The sequence below is a fragment of the Formica exsecta genome, unplaced genomic scaffold (assembly GCF_003651465.1).
Source record: "Formica exsecta isolate Colony F162 unplaced genomic scaffold, ASM365146v1 scaffold47, whole genome shotgun sequence".
NCBI lineage: Eukaryota > Metazoa > Arthropoda > Insecta > Hymenoptera > Formicidae > Formica > Formica exsecta.
In genome coordinates this window covers 2161949-2183345 of record NW_021851936.1, presented here as the reverse complement: position 1 = coordinate 2183345, position 21397 = coordinate 2161949, and the positions used below count along the sequence as shown (strand labels likewise).

The 21397-nt window shown below is 40.2% G+C and overlaps 1 protein-coding gene and 1 long non-coding RNA gene across 2 annotated transcripts in view; one reads left to right on the top strand and one right to left on the bottom strand.

The window, feature by feature from the left end:
- Positions 1-21279, top strand: part of LOC115241178 (mucin-12-like) — a 166020-nt gene extending 144741 nt beyond the window's left edge. The window contains exons 6-18 of the mRNA XM_029816804.1: positions 1696-1768; positions 2115-2155; positions 3860-4018; positions 4844-5926; positions 6005-6123; positions 6209-6369; positions 6564-6835; positions 8596-8836; positions 13800-13994; positions 14783-14845; positions 15199-15467; positions 17426-17643; positions 18247-21279. Of these exons, the coding sequence (XP_029672664.1) occupies positions 1696-1768; positions 2115-2155; positions 3860-4018; positions 4844-5926; positions 6005-6123; positions 6209-6369; positions 6564-6835; positions 8596-8836; positions 13800-13994; positions 14783-14845; positions 15199-15467; positions 17426-17643; positions 18247-18522 (3170 nt within the window). The 3' untranslated portion in view covers positions 18523-21279. The remainder of the gene's footprint in view (positions 1-1695; positions 1769-2114; positions 2156-3859; positions 4019-4843; positions 5927-6004; positions 6124-6208; positions 6370-6563; positions 6836-8595; positions 8837-13799; positions 13995-14782; positions 14846-15198; positions 15468-17425; positions 17644-18246) is intronic.
- LOC115241179 lies at positions 15382-17528 on the bottom strand. The gene is made up of 3 exons (XR_003884871.1): positions 17391-17528; positions 15919-16014; positions 15382-15513 (listed from the first exon to the last, which is right to left on the bottom strand). It is a non-coding gene; the product is annotated as an uncharacterized LOC115241179 (long non-coding RNA).
- Positions 21280-21397: the final 118 nt, after the last annotated feature.

Here is a 21397-nt window from a genome sequence, read left to right as displayed (position 1 = left end):
CGATATAAAAATTTAAAAACTTTTGAAATTTATCGGTCTATCAATAATGAGTGTTTCCCCATCTTGTGCATAAATTTTATATGCAAGATATCTCTTCTAAATATATATTTTCTGGAAAATATATTGCGTCTAGAGTAACGAAAAATTTATTATTATTTGTACATACCTCTGTGTACTTTAATAAAACTATAAAATAATTAATGTAATCTATTTTTCTTTAAATAAATTCGCGCGCGAAGAAGAGATAAAGTTGTTATAAATAGAATTTCAATATGAAATAGAGTAGAAACGCGTATTTTTCGTTACGCTGGCGCGCAGAGTCCTTCGCCCTGACTGTTCAACGTTCTCTATGAAGGATAAGAGGTATACGTGATATATTGGCAAACGGGGAGTAAGCTGTATTCTGGTTCGATATGCAGAATGAAACTACGCGACGATGTCGGACACGTCGGCTGTCAACCATTCAATAGTTAATTTCCATTCAACAGCTCGCGTCGCTGGCAGTATACAGCGTGCAAGAGCATACCGAAGAGAGAGTGGAAGAAAAAGTACTACATTATTTTTCATATATTTTCCAATTCATGCTTTTCCACTATATCCTTCGAAATTATAATATTAGGATTTATCGCCCGCGCGTGTGCATGTTTTGCGTGTGTGTATGTTATTTAATATCGTGTAATATTAATAAACATTATTCTTTCGAAAATCGATTTAAAAAGATATAATATTTGGACAAGAATTTTTGTACATATAATTAATTAATGTCTAACGTTGACAATGGTCTGTCAATTATAAATTAATCTTTTTATAAACTAATATTACTGAGAATGTAGATTTCTTTTTACGATATAATATGCCTGTTGCTTATGAGAAGGCATTTAAGGAATATAGTGGGTGTAGTTTGTTGAAAAGATGAAGATTTCACAAAGCCATCGTTTTACGGTAATGTGTCTCCGCTTAAAATATCGTACATGAATTCGGGATGAAAATGAATTGCGTGCATATTCTCGCGTCAATTGGTTGCAAGTATAAGATTATGAAACCAAATGCAATAACAACCCATTAAATATATTAAGCCGGCGCCGCATTCCGGTCGACACGTTTCTGCCGTGAATAACACTCGTCGACAGTGTAAATATCCAATTTATTCAGAATTACAGTCCGCTTGTGTCGGGATCATCAGGTCCGGTACAGAAATAACACGATGCAGAGACAGTGTGACATCGTGCGCTTGGTATCGTTGTAGTATGTAATTAATATTGGAACGTAGTGAGCTTAAAGCGGAAAAATAATCTTCTTATCACATATTCAGCGTCTATATTTGACTTTAGATTGGTTTGCAGGAATTGTTTATTATAGCTAATAGTGCTCGGATAAATTTGTATTCTCTATTTTTCGCGAATATGTAGAATATGTATATATCTCTTATATATATTTGTAAATCCAAAATTATTCTAAAACTATAATCGTTCGAATCTCGCCTTTTTGTAAAGTGACAATCTCTCTATAATGATGCTCATATATTTCTGATTAAAATTTAATCAGCTTAAGTCTAGATCAGAGTAGAGCTATCACACACAAGCTTATAACCGCTATGCTTGACTAAAAACTAGCGTACGTCGTATCTCATGAATATCTAAACCAGCACTTAATAGACTAACATCTGGCTCTACGTGGCGGTTTGATTTGTTACAGAGGGCAACAAGTGCCCGACCCCAGGCTGTACGGGGCAGGGTCACGTGACCGGACTCTACTCTCACCACCGCAGGTAAGCAATTATCGGTAATTAACCTGCGCTCCGCGCTCAGCCACGGCCGATTACACACCTACGCGGTTTTACGGGAGAATCGAGCAGGGCGTTATATAGAAGCCGATATCAATAAACCAATTTGTGATCCATGTGTTGTCATATGCAACGTCAAAACGATATATGCATGCCTGTGTGTCAGATATTCCATATTTAATGAAAAAATAAAAATAATTAAGCAAGTTTGCGCCCACGATTTAAACGTGTATGTTCCATATAATTCTTAGAAAAAGTGCCGAATAGCTGAAATCTTAAACCTTATTAATTTTAAATACTTATTAATTAATTTTTTTCTATGTACTTTCAGCCTTTCTGGATGTCCACAAAAGGATAAGTTAACTCCAGAAAGTAAGTACTCTTCTCAAATTGATTACTTCTTATCGTAGCTATATAGTGCATCTTCTTTTTGCGAGAGTGTCTTTTTCTCACAACGAGAGGCGAGGAAGTGTAGAGTGAATCATCGGTGATTTATTTCATTTTAAACTTTATTCGATTAAATGATCTTATTAATTGTCGTGTAAATAAAAAAGAATAATTTATAAATTAGCTCAAAAGCTTTAAAATATAACTCTAGTAAATATGTTCATATTTTTCAAACATTTTTTAAATAATGCTAGTAAAAGTCTTTAATATTTTGGTTTTATATTTTACAAATTAATTGTTTAAATTTTTGCCATAACATTATAACTGCATGGTCTATAAGAAAAGAATTGTAGGATCACGCTTTTTGAGAGGCAATTAGAATATTCTGTCTGATTTAGTTTGCTTTTTCTTCAAACCATTCCCGATTAGCCTCATCATCCATAAAAGATCATTGTTCTCCGCGGCTTCCTCGCCTCATTAAACGCAACAAAAATGTATCTTCGATACACGAGATCAAATTAGAAGGAGAAAATGGATATTTTCCAGCGATGAGCGCGGTGCACGCGTCGCGTATGCGTGTGTGCGTGTGCGTGTGTGTATCTGTCTGTTGTATTTTTTGCGCTTTTCATTTTGCGGGGTAGAGAGCTTTATTTATTGCGTTCCTTTTTGTGTTCCAATTTATCATTCTGTTTCGTAGTTCATTATAGTAGAGTATTATCACCACACTCTCGAGAACTTGATTATATTGGTCGTGGCCTATATGAACTCTCTGGAGAACTCGAGACACGGGCGGCGCGCGACGAGCCGGTGTATGCGCACACGCCGGACATTTCACACGGAGGACACTTGTGCGATTGAGTATAATTACGCAACGATCGGTGGGATGATCGATATACCAGTTTCCGCAACGGCGGATCCCGACATTAACGACAAATCAAGTCGTTGCGCAGAGAATACGGCGTGACCCATCTGCATATAACATACCGTAGATATGTGCAATTTGTATAATTTTTATTTCTATTTATGGTAAGCTTATCTTATATTCCTTCATCGAAAACGTAGAATCTTCTCCAAGGTATCGATAAGATTGATTTTTTTTGCGTTCGCTCGCTTGCGTTACGACGGACAAACGCGTTCTCATCGACGTTGCACACTCCCTCACACAGATTGCAAGTTGTTGTGTTATAATTTTCTATCAATTAATTGATTGTCTTTACTTGTGTTTTTCTCTCTACCCGCTCGGTATACTTGATTGTACTGTTACACATTAACTTGCGTTTCACACATGGTGTGTGACGCCGTGTACTCTGCCTCTTATCGTTCTCTCTGACCGTTCGCGTTTCTCGTTTCGTGTTTCTCTTTCACAACGTGTACTACATACGACTTCCTCTTTTCTCTTCTCTATTCAAATTCTTCAATTTCGCTCACTCGCGAAACGAGGGACGAAGAGTACCCCGTCACGTTTAGAGATTCCATGTTTATCTCTTTAAATTGTCTCGCCCCTTTTGGAAAACGTGTGATGCGCGACAGAGATAATTATACTCAACGCATAAAGAGACAGCTCGCTCTACGAACACACACCATCTGCCGCGTGCGTGTGCGCCGTGTCTCTCTAATTGTGTATACGTAACGCGTGAACGTACCAAGACGTGATCTGTAATCACGCCGCGTGTCTCTGGGTTCTCGCAGTTCTGGCGATGCATGAGACTATATTGAAATGCCCGACGCCTGGTTGCAACGGCCGCGGTCATGTCAGCTCTAATCGGAACACGCACAGAAGCCTGTCCGGATGTCCCATCGCCGCGGCCAATAAACAGGCCGCACGCGAGGCACGACAAAAGGCTCAAGGTAAGACGGATATAGGAACCCTCGTCGTGCGTGTCCAGGATACGCCGTACACGAGAATCCACGCCGTTCCATGCGACGAGATTAACGCTTAAATGCCGAAGACAGGATAGAGACTGTAATCTTGCGCGTAAGGCACGTATCTCGTGCTTCGCAGTTCGTTGCGCTTGTGCGTGTCTTGATTGTTCCCGCTGATGTAATTGCGAGAATAATCATTGCCATGCGGATTTATTCGACGCGATGACATTTAGTAGGAAAAAATATTACTATGCACATTAATATATACGCAATTTATTTGCTTTTATTATTTTTATTTAAATAAATACCTTTCAATTAGCTTTATCGTAGATTTTGATTTTATTCGAAAGTTTGGATATAATATAGATGATTCAGATTAAAGATTAAAAGTAACGTCCAATAATAAAATTCTTTGCTAAAGTTTTAAATCTTACTGTTTTATATAAATATATAATATAAATTTAATTAAATTAGAAATCAATTATCAAATATGTAAATAAAATATTACAAATATTGCATGTAAATGAAAAGTTGATACTATATTTTGATCATATTCAAAAAGTTATATCTTACAAAATCTTTGTTAAGTTATTATATCCTGCTTGAATTAAGCTATTGAAGTATTTCCCAGCAATCGATAGCTGCATGCTTTATGGTATTAGCGGGAACGTTACAATGCTCTTTTTCATAGTAAAAATATAATACTATATTTAATTTATCATTATTTTATATCTTTCACACAAAAATTCACAAAATCTGTTTCCTTATGCAAATAATGTATAAAACTAAGTACACAATTTCTCGCGATAGTGCCAGGAATACCGCCAGAGTACATTAGCACGAATCTATTACCGCCATCAATGGACACGAAGAGTTATTCGCAGTACGGCTCCGCAACGCAAGACACGAAGCCCGTACTTAGTAGCCTGAGCTACGATTATTATTCGTCGACGACGAAGAACACCGGGATTAACGTGAAGCCTCCGAAGACGCCGGAGGATAACAGTACGCCGCGTCCCGCAAAGGTACCCAAGACGGAGAATATGACTCTCAGCAGCAGTTGTTGCAACACATTGTCCATGAGGAACCAAAACACGGGCGAGCTACTGGTCCCGAAGACGGAGGACGCCGCGTCCTGTAGAGTAAACTCACCCCCGCCACCGCCGCCCCCCGCAGTACGACAGACGTACGATTCATACATGAGTCAAGACTCGAATTCCTCGTCCATGTCGTCCATGGACGCGATGGGCACGAGACCATCCATAGGAGCGACGATTCATCATCCCAGCCAGCATCCGACGCATCATGTTCTACCAATGCAGCCGGTCGCCTATCCGATGTCGATGGTAGAGGACACTAGAATGAGCCATCAAATGTCTCAAAGATCTCCTTACGAGTCAAGCGCCATGATGGCCGCGGCAGCGGCTGCGGCGGCTGCTGCAACCACCACGGAAGAGCTCTATCATCATAGATCAGCCGAACATGCGAGGGCGTATATGCATCCCGGCGCGAGCAATATCGCGCGACCAGTTGTAACGTATTCCAATGATATAGCAGCTGGTAGAGGCTACGAAAACGCGGTGGTCACCGCAGCTAATCATCGACCCTATGACCCCGGTACCACCGCGACTTACGAGAGATACGATACGCAATCGTGCGCGCCTATCCCGTCTCAACAACAGCAACAGCAGCAGCAGCAGCAGCAACAACAACAGCAGCAGCAGCAGCAGCAACAACTTCACTCGAGAGCGAATATGTATTACCTGGGTCAAACCGGTATGACACCCGAGGAGCAGGAGCGAGTTTATCATCAAGAAGCCGCGGTGGCCGCGCAACAGCATCAGATGGCGATGGCCGCCGCCACTGCGGCCGGGATGATCAAGACTGAAGATGGTAATTTGTTCGAAATCGTCTCCGCAAGCGTTCAAGATTCATCCGTAACTAAACGTTGCGTCTCCGTGGATGTTGCAGTGAAATGCGTTACGGTTGCGCAGATACAGCAGATGCAGAAACCTGGCGGGCCGCCAACTTCGCCCGGAGGATCGGTGATGGATCTCTCTACCTCCAGCGTCACCTCTACTAGTCCGCAGGTTAGTCGATAGTGTATACGCGCGAGAAATAAAAAAATTTATCACAACGGATTTTTACATTTATTAATAACGATATAATTTACAGGCGCCTCCCTACGGTTCAAACAGCCTCAGTCCACAATACGGAGGAGGACAAACGGTGGGCAGTAGCCCTCAAGCTGCAGCGAGTCCCCACTTGACGGCTAGTCCTCAAGTTCCTAGTCCTCAGGGTCAGACTCTCGATCTTAGCGTCAATAGACTTCATAGGTATTTTCATCAATCTTTATATCAATATAACAAATAACGAGAATAAAACTTTGAGATCTTAGAAAAAATATTTTAAAACATCTCTATTATAAATTTATATTGATAAAAGGTTTCCAAATTATATAAAATATTTAATATTTTTATTGTAGAGATACTAGCTAACTAAAAGAAAAACAAATTAATTTCTACTGCAGCGGTGCACCGAGTCCGCAATATTCCACCGGTCACGGAGAAGCCGTCGCGGTTCCAGTAGGACCGGGTTTCCCCGCGCCACGACCGATCGAAGAGCAGACAGAGCCCGTTGATTTCTCAACTGCGAACGAGCCGGTCAATTTCAGCGGGGGTCCGGGAATCAGGCCTGTACCCGGGTTTCCGCCGCCTGGAGTGCATGTCACGGCGTACAGTCGCGAAAGCACACCCGACAGCGGGGGTTCCCACTACATAGACGCCTACCGAGATCCCACTGGTGAGTTATCATCGTTTATCCGCGGACAATTCACGACCCGCATTCCGAAGACGCTTTATGACCCGTGACTGCTTTCTCTTTGTGTTCACATTTAATAATATGCGATTCATATCGAAAAATGATGAAAATCCTCAATTTGTAAAATTCTTCTAAAATGTATTTTACGCTTGTTGTGAAATGATTAAAACCATTACGCCGATCTCTGTTTCGAAATAACGTAAAACTTTATAAAAGCTTCTTTTTGCATAGTATTTCGACACGAGGGGCATTACGCGTTGAAATATTCGTAGCAAACGCATCATCTTTGATTATCTTTTATGTATGATGTTGAGTTAAAATTCACTGCGAAAATTCAGCAACGAATACAAACAGTCGTATGATAATGTGTCCGGCGAAATGAGATAAAGCGAAAAAACAAACATGCGCGGAGAAGGGCGGAAAAGCGTGTCCTTAACACTATAAATTTTAGCCAGTACATACGGCAGGTGATACACGCGAAGCGTCAGGCGATAGCGGCGGCGACGAGGAGGAGGTTACGTGGATGAGGGATTCGGAAGAGAACAAAGAGCCCGACGCCCCCGGGGGTCGGCAAAGGTGGCGAGGGACGAAGATGGGGGTGAGGGACGATACGCGGTTACAACCGTCGAATAAAAATTCACCAGAATAGTACATGACTGCCATAATAGGCACCTATGGCCGAACTCTCATTTTCCTCGGTCTCTCTGTGCCTTGGCATTCCAAACCCGCGGTCCATTCTACCCCTCTCATCTCTTCCTCTTTTCCCTCCGTCCTCCGTCCTCCGTCCTTCGGCCTGAATGTGCACCGTGCGCACCCCTTCCCGTCGAACCACCCCCTGTGACGGTACACGGCCATTGTTAATTATCAATATTTCGCGTACACGTAGCGGCGGCAAAAGTCCGGCGCGGCCGATATTGTGCGGACTCTGACGCTGGGGAGTAGTTATTGAAATTGAAACATTCGAGCACACACAGCGCCGTGTTCCCCGGCCTCAACGCATACACGTGCGTGTTCGCGCGACGTCGCGCGCGCGCGCGCGCACAGTCGGCCTTCCGTCCGTCGGCTATTTGCACTGTGTGCTCTCTCGACAAAATGAATTCTTGCTAGTAAATAAACGTGTAGATTTTACAACAGTTAATCAAGCAGCGGGCTGCTCCTGTAGCGCGTCTGTGTTAGCGCTATTTCCGTGGCTCCCGTTCGAGCGCGATTACATGGCACGCATGTATGTATTTAGACGAAGTGTCTCAAAAATCGTACGCTTTCTCTGTATCATAAAAGTTGAATTGATATTCTTGGTTTGTAATAAGTAGTATTAATTTTTTAGTTATGAATAATAATTGATAAAAGGATTAAGAAATTATGTGACAAAGTAAACTTATAAAAAAATTAAAATGAAATAAAAAAAAAATAAATAGGAGGAGATCACAAAATCTCTTTCTTCGATATATTTAAAGAATTGACATAATACTTTATTACAACATTATTTTAATATTTATAATGATTCATGTACTTAATATCGAAGAAATTAAAAGTGTAATTAAAATTTTTTTATCAAAATAATTGATTTTAAATTTGTTAAAAAATATATTAAGTTGTGAAATTTTATATAAAACAATGTGATGTAAGAACTTGATATAGACAATTCATTTTATGGCAAATAAGATATTTAGCACTTGTCATTTGTTTACTTTTAGGGAGAATTATTATTTATTACTTTATTTATGTAACTTCTTATATGTTAGGTTACGGACCAATGAGTCCTCATCCAGGATACGGGATGACCGGCGTTCAACCCGAATATCCCGGAAACACGTACACTCCCTATCCTACTGCAGGTTACAATTGCGGTGGAACTTACCCGGGTGGTCCAGTGACTTCCGGTTATCAGATTCCAGCGGGTTATACTCCGGCACCCTGCTACAGCATGCCACCGCCACAACATACGGTTGGACCCCTCGATAAACCATCCGGCAAAGATGACAGGTAGGATATTTCTTTTATCTCCTTTGAGTGGAATAACTATGGGCAACATTTGTCCGACTCATAACAAACTGTTATTTTCGTCCTGTAAATATAATTTTGTGTTTGTTAGTCAAATCGAAAATGTAATTTTAAATTAATTGATCAAAGTAGAGCTTTATTTGAAAATATCTTTACTCGATAGATCTTGATTAAAAATACTGCATATTATTGACCGACACATTCTCACCGCATATTTAGCATTTCATGCAACCCTTTGATTACAAGCTGATTGACAAGCTTATATATTTGACATTTATTCCAATATATAAAACTTAACTTTAATGAGAAAATTGAGACCTATCATTGGACAGTCATTTTTTAAATGCTAAATATGAGATGAAAATAAAAATCATTATTTATAGCATAAAGTAGCATTATTAGAGAATACGTCCACACGTCGTGCACGCGAGCATCGCGAGTTCTCGCCTTGATACTTACTTGCCTTGCGGAAAGGATCGCACGAATCCTTCACGCGATAGATTCGTGGCCGAAACTTCGAAAAGGCGTGGAGGCGGCGGCGGCGGCGGCTAACATCAGCGACGGAGGGCGAGAGGAAAAGGGGGCAAAACTCTCGCGCATACCCACCTCCATTTTGTTAATTAAAGTAATTACTCTTCGTACCAAAAGTGCCAACCTTATTCTAATTGACGTGAAGCTCGGCGCGGTATGGAGAAAGCGCGGTTGGGCGTATAAGAAGAGAATGAGGATGAGGCTCGAGTGGAAAACGCGAGCGCGCGCGCGCACGCGGGAGTTGGATGGGAAAGGGGTTGAGAGAGTGCGGATCCGAGGCAGGATAAGGTTAAAATGAGAGGTGGGGTATAATCAGTTGCCACCGCACTGGATTATGGGCCGAGACCCCGCGTCGTCTCCCGACGTGGGTTAGAACCCCTGGAACACACTTCCTCGGCTACCTCGAGGCAAAGTTGCTCTCGTCCCTTTTGTAACTTTACCGCGGTCCAAAATTCGATGCGTCGCGTTCCGTGGATATCACGAATGTCACCCCGATGGACAAAAGTGCGAAAATTACGAATCTTTATTCCATCAGTAGTTAAAAAACATTTACTATTAATAATATACTATTATTTATACTATATCGTAAATGTTCCATTATATACATATAATACTGTAAAAAGGAAAAACGTTACTTTTTGTCGGATTTATCTCGTTATAACGTAAAGAAATTTTTAAATAATTTGATAAGAAAAAAAGAAATCAATCTATGAACTCTCTTTTGGTTACAATATAATAAAATATTTTGGATATAAATACAAAAAGATACATTAAAATAATTTAATTGTTGTCTTATAAATTGGATGATTTATTATAGTAATAATTTTACTCTTGTGTAAAGATACTTATACAATTTTATTCTATTTTGATGATATTGCTAGAACTTTTTATAATATCCGTTTCTTAATAGTAATAGCGAGCACATCCAATGGAATATACTCGTATTTTTCCTGTTACGCACAATTTGGGGGTTTATGAAATAAAAAATATATCCAATCATTTCACGATATTAATCTTTCCACGTCTGTCCTCCAATCGTTGGTTGCATCTTTATTGAAAGTATATAACGTGGAACACGTTACCGCCAGCTGCAACCTCGGTAAAACCAATCTATATCCGAACTTCAACTTTATTAATGGTGGCGGGCAATATAACTACGGCTCTTCTCGTCTTAACTATATTACCGGTTTTCTCTTGGAAACATTTATTAGTATACTCTGATTCGAGTCGATAGCTTAAATATATGAAAACATTAAATTACACGAACTAGATCATGAGAAGATAAAGAAATTTTCATTTTACTCGAGATAAAATCTTGTTAAAAAGAACTTGCATTTAACTTTAAAAATTTTCAAAGCTTTGTTTATCAAAATAAGAGCGCCTAAATCTCTAGAAAAAGATTACTTCTATTATAATCATTATTTATATCATATTTTTTTCTATATTGATTGGCGTATCAGATATTACGCACCGTTTAAAATCATAAAAAAGCTAGTTATATAAATTACATTTTTTGTGAAGAATAAATATATATATTAAAACATAGAAAAATATTTACAAAAAAGATTAAATGTATAAAAATATTTTAAAGAGCAATTTATAAAATGTTCCCCTACTCACATGTATTATATATTTACTGTAAAATTACCACGAATAAGAAGTTTAATCGCATCCACACAATTGGGTTCAACGTTCAAGACGGAGCAAGCGGAGGCTGCAAAAACGCGAAAATGGATAGATATTCCGACAGCATACCAGGGAATTGCACTCAAGTCCGTATCCGTCGGCTCTCAGTTGCCCGGCAATATCGCGGCCACTCGAGGGCCATCGAGGTTTCCGAGGCTTTCTCATAGCCTCGGGGCGGTTTGCCTCCGGTCTCATCTACGAGACTACGATGAAACCGGAAACAAGAACGAGACGCTCACCCTTCGACTCAGACCGGGTGATGTTCCTTCGATTTGCTCCTCCGCTTCCTCTTTCGCCTTCTCTTTTGCTCCTTTTTTTTAACTATGGACATTGTATACAATTCATATTTGTGTTTGTGTAAGAAAGCGATTTATGATTATCGCTGGAATATTCGAATGTAGAATTATGTTAGATAATCTGCTCGAGCGCTTTGTAAAAGTGGAAGTTATATATTTTTAATCGCTATATACTAAATTAGTAGCATTAATAAAAGAAAGAGATAGATAATGAGACAGAGAGAAATATATATAATCACCGTTGGCTCTCGCGCTCGGGCAGCAACAATTAGAGAATTATCGATGATTCAATATAATCAGCACTTAGGGAATCTCGATTTGACAATTAATATTATTCGATGCAGTATGAATGTGAGGAGGTACTCGTTGAATTTCGCACCTCGTCCCACCCCTCGTGGTCGCGATGGCAAGGAGCTGATACAGTGTCCCACGTCGTCCTGTGATGGCATGGGTCATGTTTCAGGGAACTACGCTACCCACAGAAGGCAAGGCAACATCGACATTTACACCAAGACTTTGACGTGAACGCTCGATTATGTATATATCGATATGGCGATGCAGCACGCACGCACGCACGCTACATACAGACACGCACACGCATCTACACATACATACATACAGATAGTAAAAAATTTACGATACCTGAATTTTGTTGGTTTTCTTTGATTCACCAACAACGTCTTAATAAATATCTTAATTTTAAAGCAGTAGATGTCCTGAAACAAACACACATATACATACATATATACATGTATACGCAAATATACAAACGACATCAAGTAAATTTGCGAATTACATTTACATGGATGGTTCTTGCATCGATGCATATTGATGGTCCGTGGCGTAGTTGCTTCTTAAGTGTATTGCGATACGAAACATACGTCTAGAAATTCTATCTTCTTCTAGTTGAACGGTTGAATTGTACACTTGTTCGATATTATGTTGCTACATATATCTATATTTAACGTACGTGTGAATATCTCCAGTGGTACTATAGCTCTATCTTGCATAAATATATACGATATATAGTCTTTATTTTTCCATTACACAATTCACCTCTCTTTCTCTTTCCTCCTCGTTTTATATTCCTACGTATCTACGTTACGTTATGCGATACCAAAAGTGTGTAGATGAGCCTCGTAATTGAATGAACTTTCTTTCTTTTTCTCCTCGCTGTTTTTACCCGACCCCTACGAAAAGGGATGGCAAAATCAAATACCCGGTATTGCGAAGAAAACGGCATTGTAAAAAATTGACCCGCTTTCGATCGCGAGACTCATTTGCTTTCGTGCGCATACGTAGTGATTAATCAAACCGACTATCCGTCCGTTGAAAAGCCGCTTTCGCCAGCCTCGTGTGGGCAGCTTCGTAGCGAACTGTTGCCGATGACCATGTCATAGCAGAACCGTAACGATCGAAGGTACCACGAAGCGATGTGATATCGCTTTCGTGTGACACATTTCGTGCAAAGTCAATTGGCAATTGGCGAGTTTCATTGGGGTCAGGTGTGAGTGTGCTCCCCGCTCTCCCTTTCGATGTTCTTAGAGTAAGACCGATCTTGGATCAGTGCGAGTCCGAAGCGCGATTGATCTTACGAGCGACACCTCATGAGTGATCCAACTGGAACACGGCGTTGCCATTTGCATGCTACCAACACGATCCGCCCCCCCCCCCTTATCATCGATCACAATCCGCGCGACATTCGAGGGCGTCCTTAGAGAGTGTAAGACTCGGAGCTTCGATCGTTGGCGTGGACGATCGAGACCAGTAATCGAACAAGATACGAGTCTTAAGTCTCCCTTTCCCTGAATGTCTTCGTTCGAACTGGACGCAAGGCAAGTCGTCCGAAACTAAATCGTATTGTAACCAGTGCTGATTCGCTGCGCTGATCTCGGTGAGCCAACGTCTTTCTCTTGCCACTTCAATGATTATACATATTAATATATATATATATACATATATACATACATATTATAAATTATAGTGACAATTAATTATTAATAGCAATATATTAATCCGGTGGTGTATTGTATCACTTGTATGATACATAGACGATTTCGATCGCTTCAGCGAACGAGATGTTCGTTACTCATCGAGATCTAATTGCCGAGACGTATTTGATCGTCTTTTAAGTTAAACAGCTTAGATCATCATCAAGTGAGTACTCATCGTGGCAACGTCGCGTAAATTGCATGCGATGTGTTGCTGAAACGATGGTTGGACGTTTCTGAGGTGTGCGTTCGTGACCAAAGCCATGAGGATTAGCGCGTTGCCAAATCTTACAACAGATATAACGACGCATTATATAATTATAGTAGTAATCGAATTTTTGAAATGGTAACATTTTGCGAATTCTCAGAACATGCAGCGCGCGGTCTTCATGGTGTTTTTGCAACGCGTTAAAATAGAAGAGACTCTTCTTTCCTTTGCAGCCTTTCCGGATGTCCACGAGCCGATCGCTCGCAAATCCAGGCGCATTCCCAGGAGCTCAAGTGTCCTACGCCGGGATGCGACGGTTCTGGACACGTCACAGGAAATTACTCGTCACACAGAAGTTTATCCGGCTGTCCACGAGCCAACAAGCCGAAGAGTAAGCCTCGAGACGGCCAAGATTCTGAACCTTTGAGGTCAGTTGGCGCAAATATTTTTAATTATACACTCTTTATTATACCTTTTATTCCGGACAATTAACATAAATTAACCATGTTTTCCATTTTTTATTTATTACGGGATATCCTTATTCATACAGAATATCCTCCACCAATCGCATTGGTTTTTAGAGATCATTACTAATTGAATAACTAAAAATAATATGTCTATTACCAATATCTTTTCAATTATACTTTACAAAATTAATATCTTGAGATATATTTATCTTATTTGACGAATCAAAATTAAAGTTTTTTATCAGTTTGTTTTTAATTATTGAAAATTTATTTCGGTTACCACGAGAGTTTTCTTTCTTAACTATTCATGTAACATCGAAAAGCGCGTATTTATATGACAAATATAAATTGATATGATGCGAGGGGTTGAGGTTCGAAAAGAGCTAGGGCTATCGCGAGCTCGGATTTGGTTTCACGATGCGATTACATCTCGCAAGTTCTGCAATTTGAGGGTGCGGTAGTAATCGCGATCTCAATTTGCGTTTTCGTCGCGTTCGCACGTTGCACGTAGCAACTAACGCAGGTATCTTCTCGACCGCATTGCACGTACCGGGAGGCTGTCGCGCTAGACCGAGAAAGGGGAAATCCCGTTCCCTTGTAACCGCATCCTAACTCCTTCCCCCCACACTTCGCGCTAAAGCGAAGACGCTGACTAATAACTGGCGGTTTCCGCTCGTTTCACGCTCGCTCTGTGCGGATGGATTATGTGGTGTTGGTGACATTGGTGGTGTTGGCATTTTGGACTACAGATGTCCAATCCCGGGTTGCGACGGGTCCGGCCATGCCACCGGCAAATTCTTGTCGCACCGCAGGTAAGGCTCGCAGGAACGTTTCACGTTAGCGTGAATCTTGCCATAGGATAATCACACGCTGTCTTCTTGATAATTAAACTTGTCCAGTTACGATAATTAGATACTTTTGTTAATATTATTTTTTATATAAATTACTAGATTATGTATTAGAATTTTAAGTGTGCTAGTATCCGGTAATAAATTAAATAATAGATAAAATTATATGCGTATCTCATATGAACGATGGCCCATCATCCGCATTTGTTACATAAGAATTCAATCTTGATAATACACAATTGAATTTAACAATATCTGTAACGTTTATTTACATATATTCCATGTAATCATTATATATTCTCATTTCCTTATTGCAGTGCATCTGGATGCCCAATCGCAAATAGGAATAAGATGCGAGTACTGGAATCCGGCGGTACGGTTGAACAGCACAAGGCGGCCGTGGCTGCCGCAACGGCCATGAAGTTTGAGGGTGTCAATTGCCCAACACCCGGATGTGACGGACTCGGTCACATAAACGGATCTTTTCATAGCCATAGGTCCTTGTCGGGCTGCCCGATAGCCAGCCACGCCGTGAAGAAACCAAAACCGGAGGATAATATGAGCATGTACAGCAGAGGAATCACCGGTGAGGATCGAGTTGCCTCTGATGACGACGCCACCGGCTGTCGATACTTAACGATCGAAGAATAAAATTGTCAGAATATGCTGTGCGTGAGACCAATCGTATTACGAGAAATTTGATCGATCTTTAATCAAAGAGCGTTCGTAAGCTCTCTCTCCTCGCGCGCAGCTGCCAAAATTTGAAACCGCGACGATGCGCATTTTCTTATCAACGCGCGATAGAAAGAGAAAATGTTATAGAGTAGATAAGACAGTTTAAATTCGCTCTCTGTTCTTTTATATGCTTGCGCATCGCGCTCATTCGGGATTAATCGTCTCGACAGCTCTCATTTTTATTTCAAAGTTTGTGTAAAGAACATGCCATCATCACCGTAGATTGACTAGGGTCTGGACGAGCGCGATGCTAAAACATACGGAATTATGTACCTTTCTTTGTAAACTTGTGCATATCTAACCTTGTACTTGATCCCGTGCTATGCCGTACTCTGCTCTTCACGCAATGATGTGCTGTCATACCAATGAGGGTCCTTTTTCCTCGTCCTTCCGTTTTTCTTGACCAAAAGAAAAAAAAATTGTTCCTTTTTATTTTTTTCTCTTTAAATATTACTTTCCCGTTTCGACCTCTTTCTTTTTCTCAGTAATAAATGTTTCTAGTTTTCGAATAAATATCGCGATTAATTAGATATAAAACGATATAAAAGAATGTCATAAATAACTTAGAAAAAGAGATAAGAAAAGAAGGAGACAGGAAGCACTAGAATCGAATACAACGGCGTTAATTTACGTCTCTTTTTTTTTTCCTTCCTTTCTCGATTCGGTCCCGCGCAGGAACCTCTTCCTTCGTTATGTACAAGACATGTAAAATCAAGAACAACCTATGTCTTAATGATGAAAAATAATATATTCTGATTTATTCTGGGATTAGCTCCTTTCATGTTGAGCTTGGAGCACGGTTACTTTTGAAGGTAAGGGACTGACGTATTCGCCACTTGTTTCCTATGTGTTTTCGGTGTTACATACAGAATCCACACACCAGTATGTTTACTTTTACGAGACGACGTCCGAGTGTTGGCAACATATGTAAAAACGTATATACCTCTTTGGCACAATAAATAATCATAAGCTTCTATCTCGTTCCATCCACAATTAAATGTCGCGTATCAACGCCAGCACTCGGTGTCTTCTATATTTTTTTTTTCTTCTATCTGGTATGATGGCACCTCACGCTAATTCCCAAAACACCCCGACATCGTCCCAATCATCCCACGGCACTCCTGTCAGGTTCGTGCGTCTCTTACTGAGTCGGAGCACACGCTTGATCGAACGAGCCTCAAAATGTCTCTCGCTTTTCTGCCGAGATGCGTATATCACTTTGGCACGAACCGTACGCAGAAGAAACCGTACCGTCCCATTATCTCAAGACAAGCTACATTGCAGTGACTTGGGCCGAGCGAAGTGAAGGGGGGAAACATGAATAGCGGATTTGGGGCACTTTATTTCGATATAAGATGGCAATGTTTCACAAATCGCATAGCCCAAGTCACTGCCTCAATTGATCCTTGACATAATGTAAATGCTCGCTACATCTCCACATGTATCGCGTCAAAATCCCGCAAATCTATTCGAATTCTTTCGATTTGATGCTTCTTGATCGTAATTGTTTGAAACAAAAAAAAAAGAGATACGAAACGTCAAAATGCTTCTGTTTAAATACGTAGAGTTACGAGCTTTCGTCTCGAACTGGGGGATTCGAATCGTACCGGTTTCCAGTAGTTTTCTCAATGTTGAGCCCGGCAAAGGTGTTACGTGTGCATCTCATTGCGACCGCGAGACCAAAGAGCGCACGAATCGCACGCTTAACCGTGGGAAAACAACTTTCTGGAAACCGGGAAATACGATTCGTTTTCGAACGTAACGTGACAGGCACCTTATCAAACTGGACCGTGTCTGTCCTGTCCTCAGGGTTGGAAGCCGGTGGTCCGGCTCACGGGGGTGCGGTAGGCACGGGTCAGGGTAACTCGAGCGGTAGCGGGACCGCCGGTGCCGGGGGCGAGGATCTCTACACACTGGAGGCTGAGATCACGGAGCTCCAGAGAGAGAACGCCCGGGTCGAATCGCAAGTCCTGCGCTTGCGCTCGGATATCACCGCCATGGAGAATCAGCTCAAACACGGTGATAAGGTCAGTCTTTGCTCAGTCGGCAGTATACCATGTGTCGACAAATAAATACATGACAAATAATTAAACGCGAAAAATAGATATTGTTTAGATATTTTTATACTATTTGATTGATATTTGTGAATTAATTGTAATCATCGCGATTATGGCATCATATCTTTTTTTTTAAGTTAAATTATACACACTTATTACGCAATTATTACTTATTACGAAATATTATAACAATATAATTATGCATTATATTGTTAATTAAATGCTTTTTTTTCAGAGGTCAGCTTTATTTTGTCTATTATAAAAAATGACATGTTACAATAATTTATGTTTTATTAACCATATGTTGATATCACGTACCTGAAATAATTAGCGGTCAATCAATCAATTTCACGTGTTTAAGACGCACATTGATGAAAAAATTTTATTCTTAACTAAAGAATTTATTGTAAGTTTTCTAAATGCAAATATTTTTACTGCATTTTTAATCAGAAAAATTGTCTCTGTTATCATTATTTATCGGTTTCGTCAGTAAGTACGGTCTCTGTGGAAATAACTTTTCCGCAGATGCTATCATGCATGCGCTCTGGCATTGATAAATGCATTGTTTTGCAGGATACGTCATCGATAAACCAACGCAACAATAATCTGACCGAATATTATCAGTCGCTGCGCGACAACATGATCACCCTGCTCGAGCAAGTGCGAATACCGAACGCCCCGGGCGGGCCGCAAGAAAAGATAGGCCACGAGAACTTCGACAGTTACCTGACGAAGCTACAGACTCTGTGCACCGCCGACGGCTACTGCACCGACGAGAGCAACCGGCCGATTTACGAAACGGTGAAGACCGCATTGCAGGACTTCACGGTTCTGCCGACACCCATCTGAGACCATCCTTAAAGATCGACGATCAAGTATTGAGCGTCGCTCGGAACTCGCGTGAAGAAACCGGATTCGACGACGGTACTCTTCGTGACGCGGGTATCGCAGTCATTCCTTCCCCTCGTTCACACCGGATGCGAATGAACGATGCCCAGGAGCCCTCTCTCTCTTCCCACGCGAAGGAAAAACTGCGTCGATCGTGACTGAGCTCCGCGGATCGGCCTACGATTTGGGAGAAACCCGATTTGGTGACGCGCGATATTCTTCGATTCTTATCCGGATGCTGGCGGAGAATCCGCCAGCGTGCGTCATACATACATCGTCCGCGTGAATTTCGGACTGCAACGTCACGCGACGTCAACCGGTCGTTCCCGCGATTACGTGCGACGTAGGTGAAAGTCGTCGTGGCCGGTCGAGCACACCGACCGGCGCACATCGTATAGGGCTGTTAATAAACGCTACGATAACGGCATCTAAACCGGATAACGGCTCCACGAGCATTCATCCGAGCTAAGCTTAAACGGACTATTATTACGGGGGCGACGTTGCTCATATAAGAAAGCGCGATATCTTTTGTACATAATGAATCTGCGTCAAGTATCACACGGCGGCCACTACCGTCACGCATATGTACATACACACGACGGGAAAAATGCATTTATATATTATTCGACAGGTTGATGGTTATACTGCTCTAAGTCATGTAAAAAAATAATGATTAATTTAGATGTATATCGGACTCTTGCCGCACACTTATCGCTGTGTAACTGTGTTATTACCGTCTAAGCGATCAGCGCGCGATTTACGAGGACCGGCACGGTCCACCAATGACGCTTTTGCTGAACCCTGAAGATTACTTATAAATCAATTTATCGGCTAACTATTTACCAGCTAGTCACTATTATTATTATTATTATCATTACTACTACTACTATTATTACTACTATTGTAACTGTTACAACCAGCCGGATCGTTTTTAGCGACTAATCCAATCGTCATTATCGCTACCACTACTCTTACTACTGTTAATAAAGTATAGTCACGAGTGTATACCAAACGTATTTATATAATATTAACGAGTCTACGAGAGAAATGTGCGACGCGTTGTCCATATAGACTGTACATAGTCACAGAGATATACAATTACTATAAGAACAAGAATCGCTGGCGATAATGAGCTGCGATTTCAGAGGGACGACGGGAAAAACAGAGAGAAGGAGATGTTTGCGAGGTCATGCGTGATTTCTTCATCAACAGCTGTCAACCCTATACTGTCGAATTTATGACTGTCCGAGGTGGACGATCGAGCCTCGATCGTTTTGCCAAGGAGGCAAAGAAGGATCGAGCGTTGCGTTCCTTCAGTATACAGTGCGATCAATTCGGTCGGAGGGATATTCGTTCGTACGTGCAATAATTTCCGGTTGCGTCGCATTCTCTCCTGTACATTCGCGGTTAATTACTTACGTCGTGTACACTTGTATCGGCGCAGTTGTTATTGTTTCGTTGATCTATTTTTGTTCCTATTTATTAGATGTTTGTTTTGCTACTTAAACGAGAAATGCGGGGAGATTACGAGAATTTGTAAATATATCGAAAATTCTTCGTTCTGAGTCACATGAATCACCGCTTCTCGTTGATACTGCATTAAAATAATTTTATATTATTATTATTGTTATTATTATGATGTATAAGCCAGAAATATCTTCGTTTTGTCGCTGGTTGACTTTTTACACCTAGGTGTAAATCGATCGACATAAATGCAGAGAAATTTTAATACCATTAACAGTACAATGCATGAAAACGAAGAACATGATTATGGGGATTTATTGAAAGAAATATAAATATAAAAAACTATCTGTTAATGGTGTTTGCAAATTATTAAATACTTTATCATATGTATTTATTAATAATCAATATCAGTTGTGCTGCGGATAAAAAATGCTCTCTATCAATATATCGTAACATATCTCAGATATTTTTAATATTTATTTCTTACATTCTTATTTTTTCTCACTAAACTGATCATCATAAAATAGCAGACATGTCGATCGGATAATCAATGATTGCTGGCATAAAACTATATTACGTTAAAGTTATGTTATGTTCGCTACAACTATAGATGATGTATATAAACAAAGGGAAGCAGTTATGAGAGAATTAATTGTTTGTCTGAGAGGCTGATGAGATGGGCGAAGCGTGCAGAAGGAGTAAATATACTTTAACCAAACCACCGTGTAGTGAGAGTAATAACAAATTAAAGATAGCGATAGTCGATCGACAATTACGAATAATCTTGACGTTATAATTATTCTTGTCATTATATATCATTGTGGTTATAATTACCATCGTCATTACTATCGTCAAGCAATTTTCTTTATTTCGAGTTAGCATAATTGGCTAATAGAAAGGAGGGGAAGAGAATGAGAAAAAAAACAGATAATTAACAATCGACATTCACTACATTTTGATTTACCTCCTGTTTCATTGTAATATGAGTAATATACTATATTCATCAATATTCATCATTATCATCTAGTCGATCATTATTAATGTTATTATTATTATTTCTGTTATTATATTAGTATTATTGTTTTATTATTATTATGATTGCTATCATCTTATTGTCACTACTCCTGTTACGTTTCTGTCACTATTTTAATTATAATTGTTGCCGTTAATGAAAATCTACAGGTATATAAGTTCAATAACATGCTTTAAGTAAGTATAAATGTTACTCCGATTGAATAAAGGGTATTTATCGATGAATATTGATCATTTCTCCCATACCTTGCATATAAACGAGAAATATGCTCCTAATACTCATCACTAATACTTATTTGATAAAATAGAGAAAATGCTACGCGATATACAAATGAAAGTT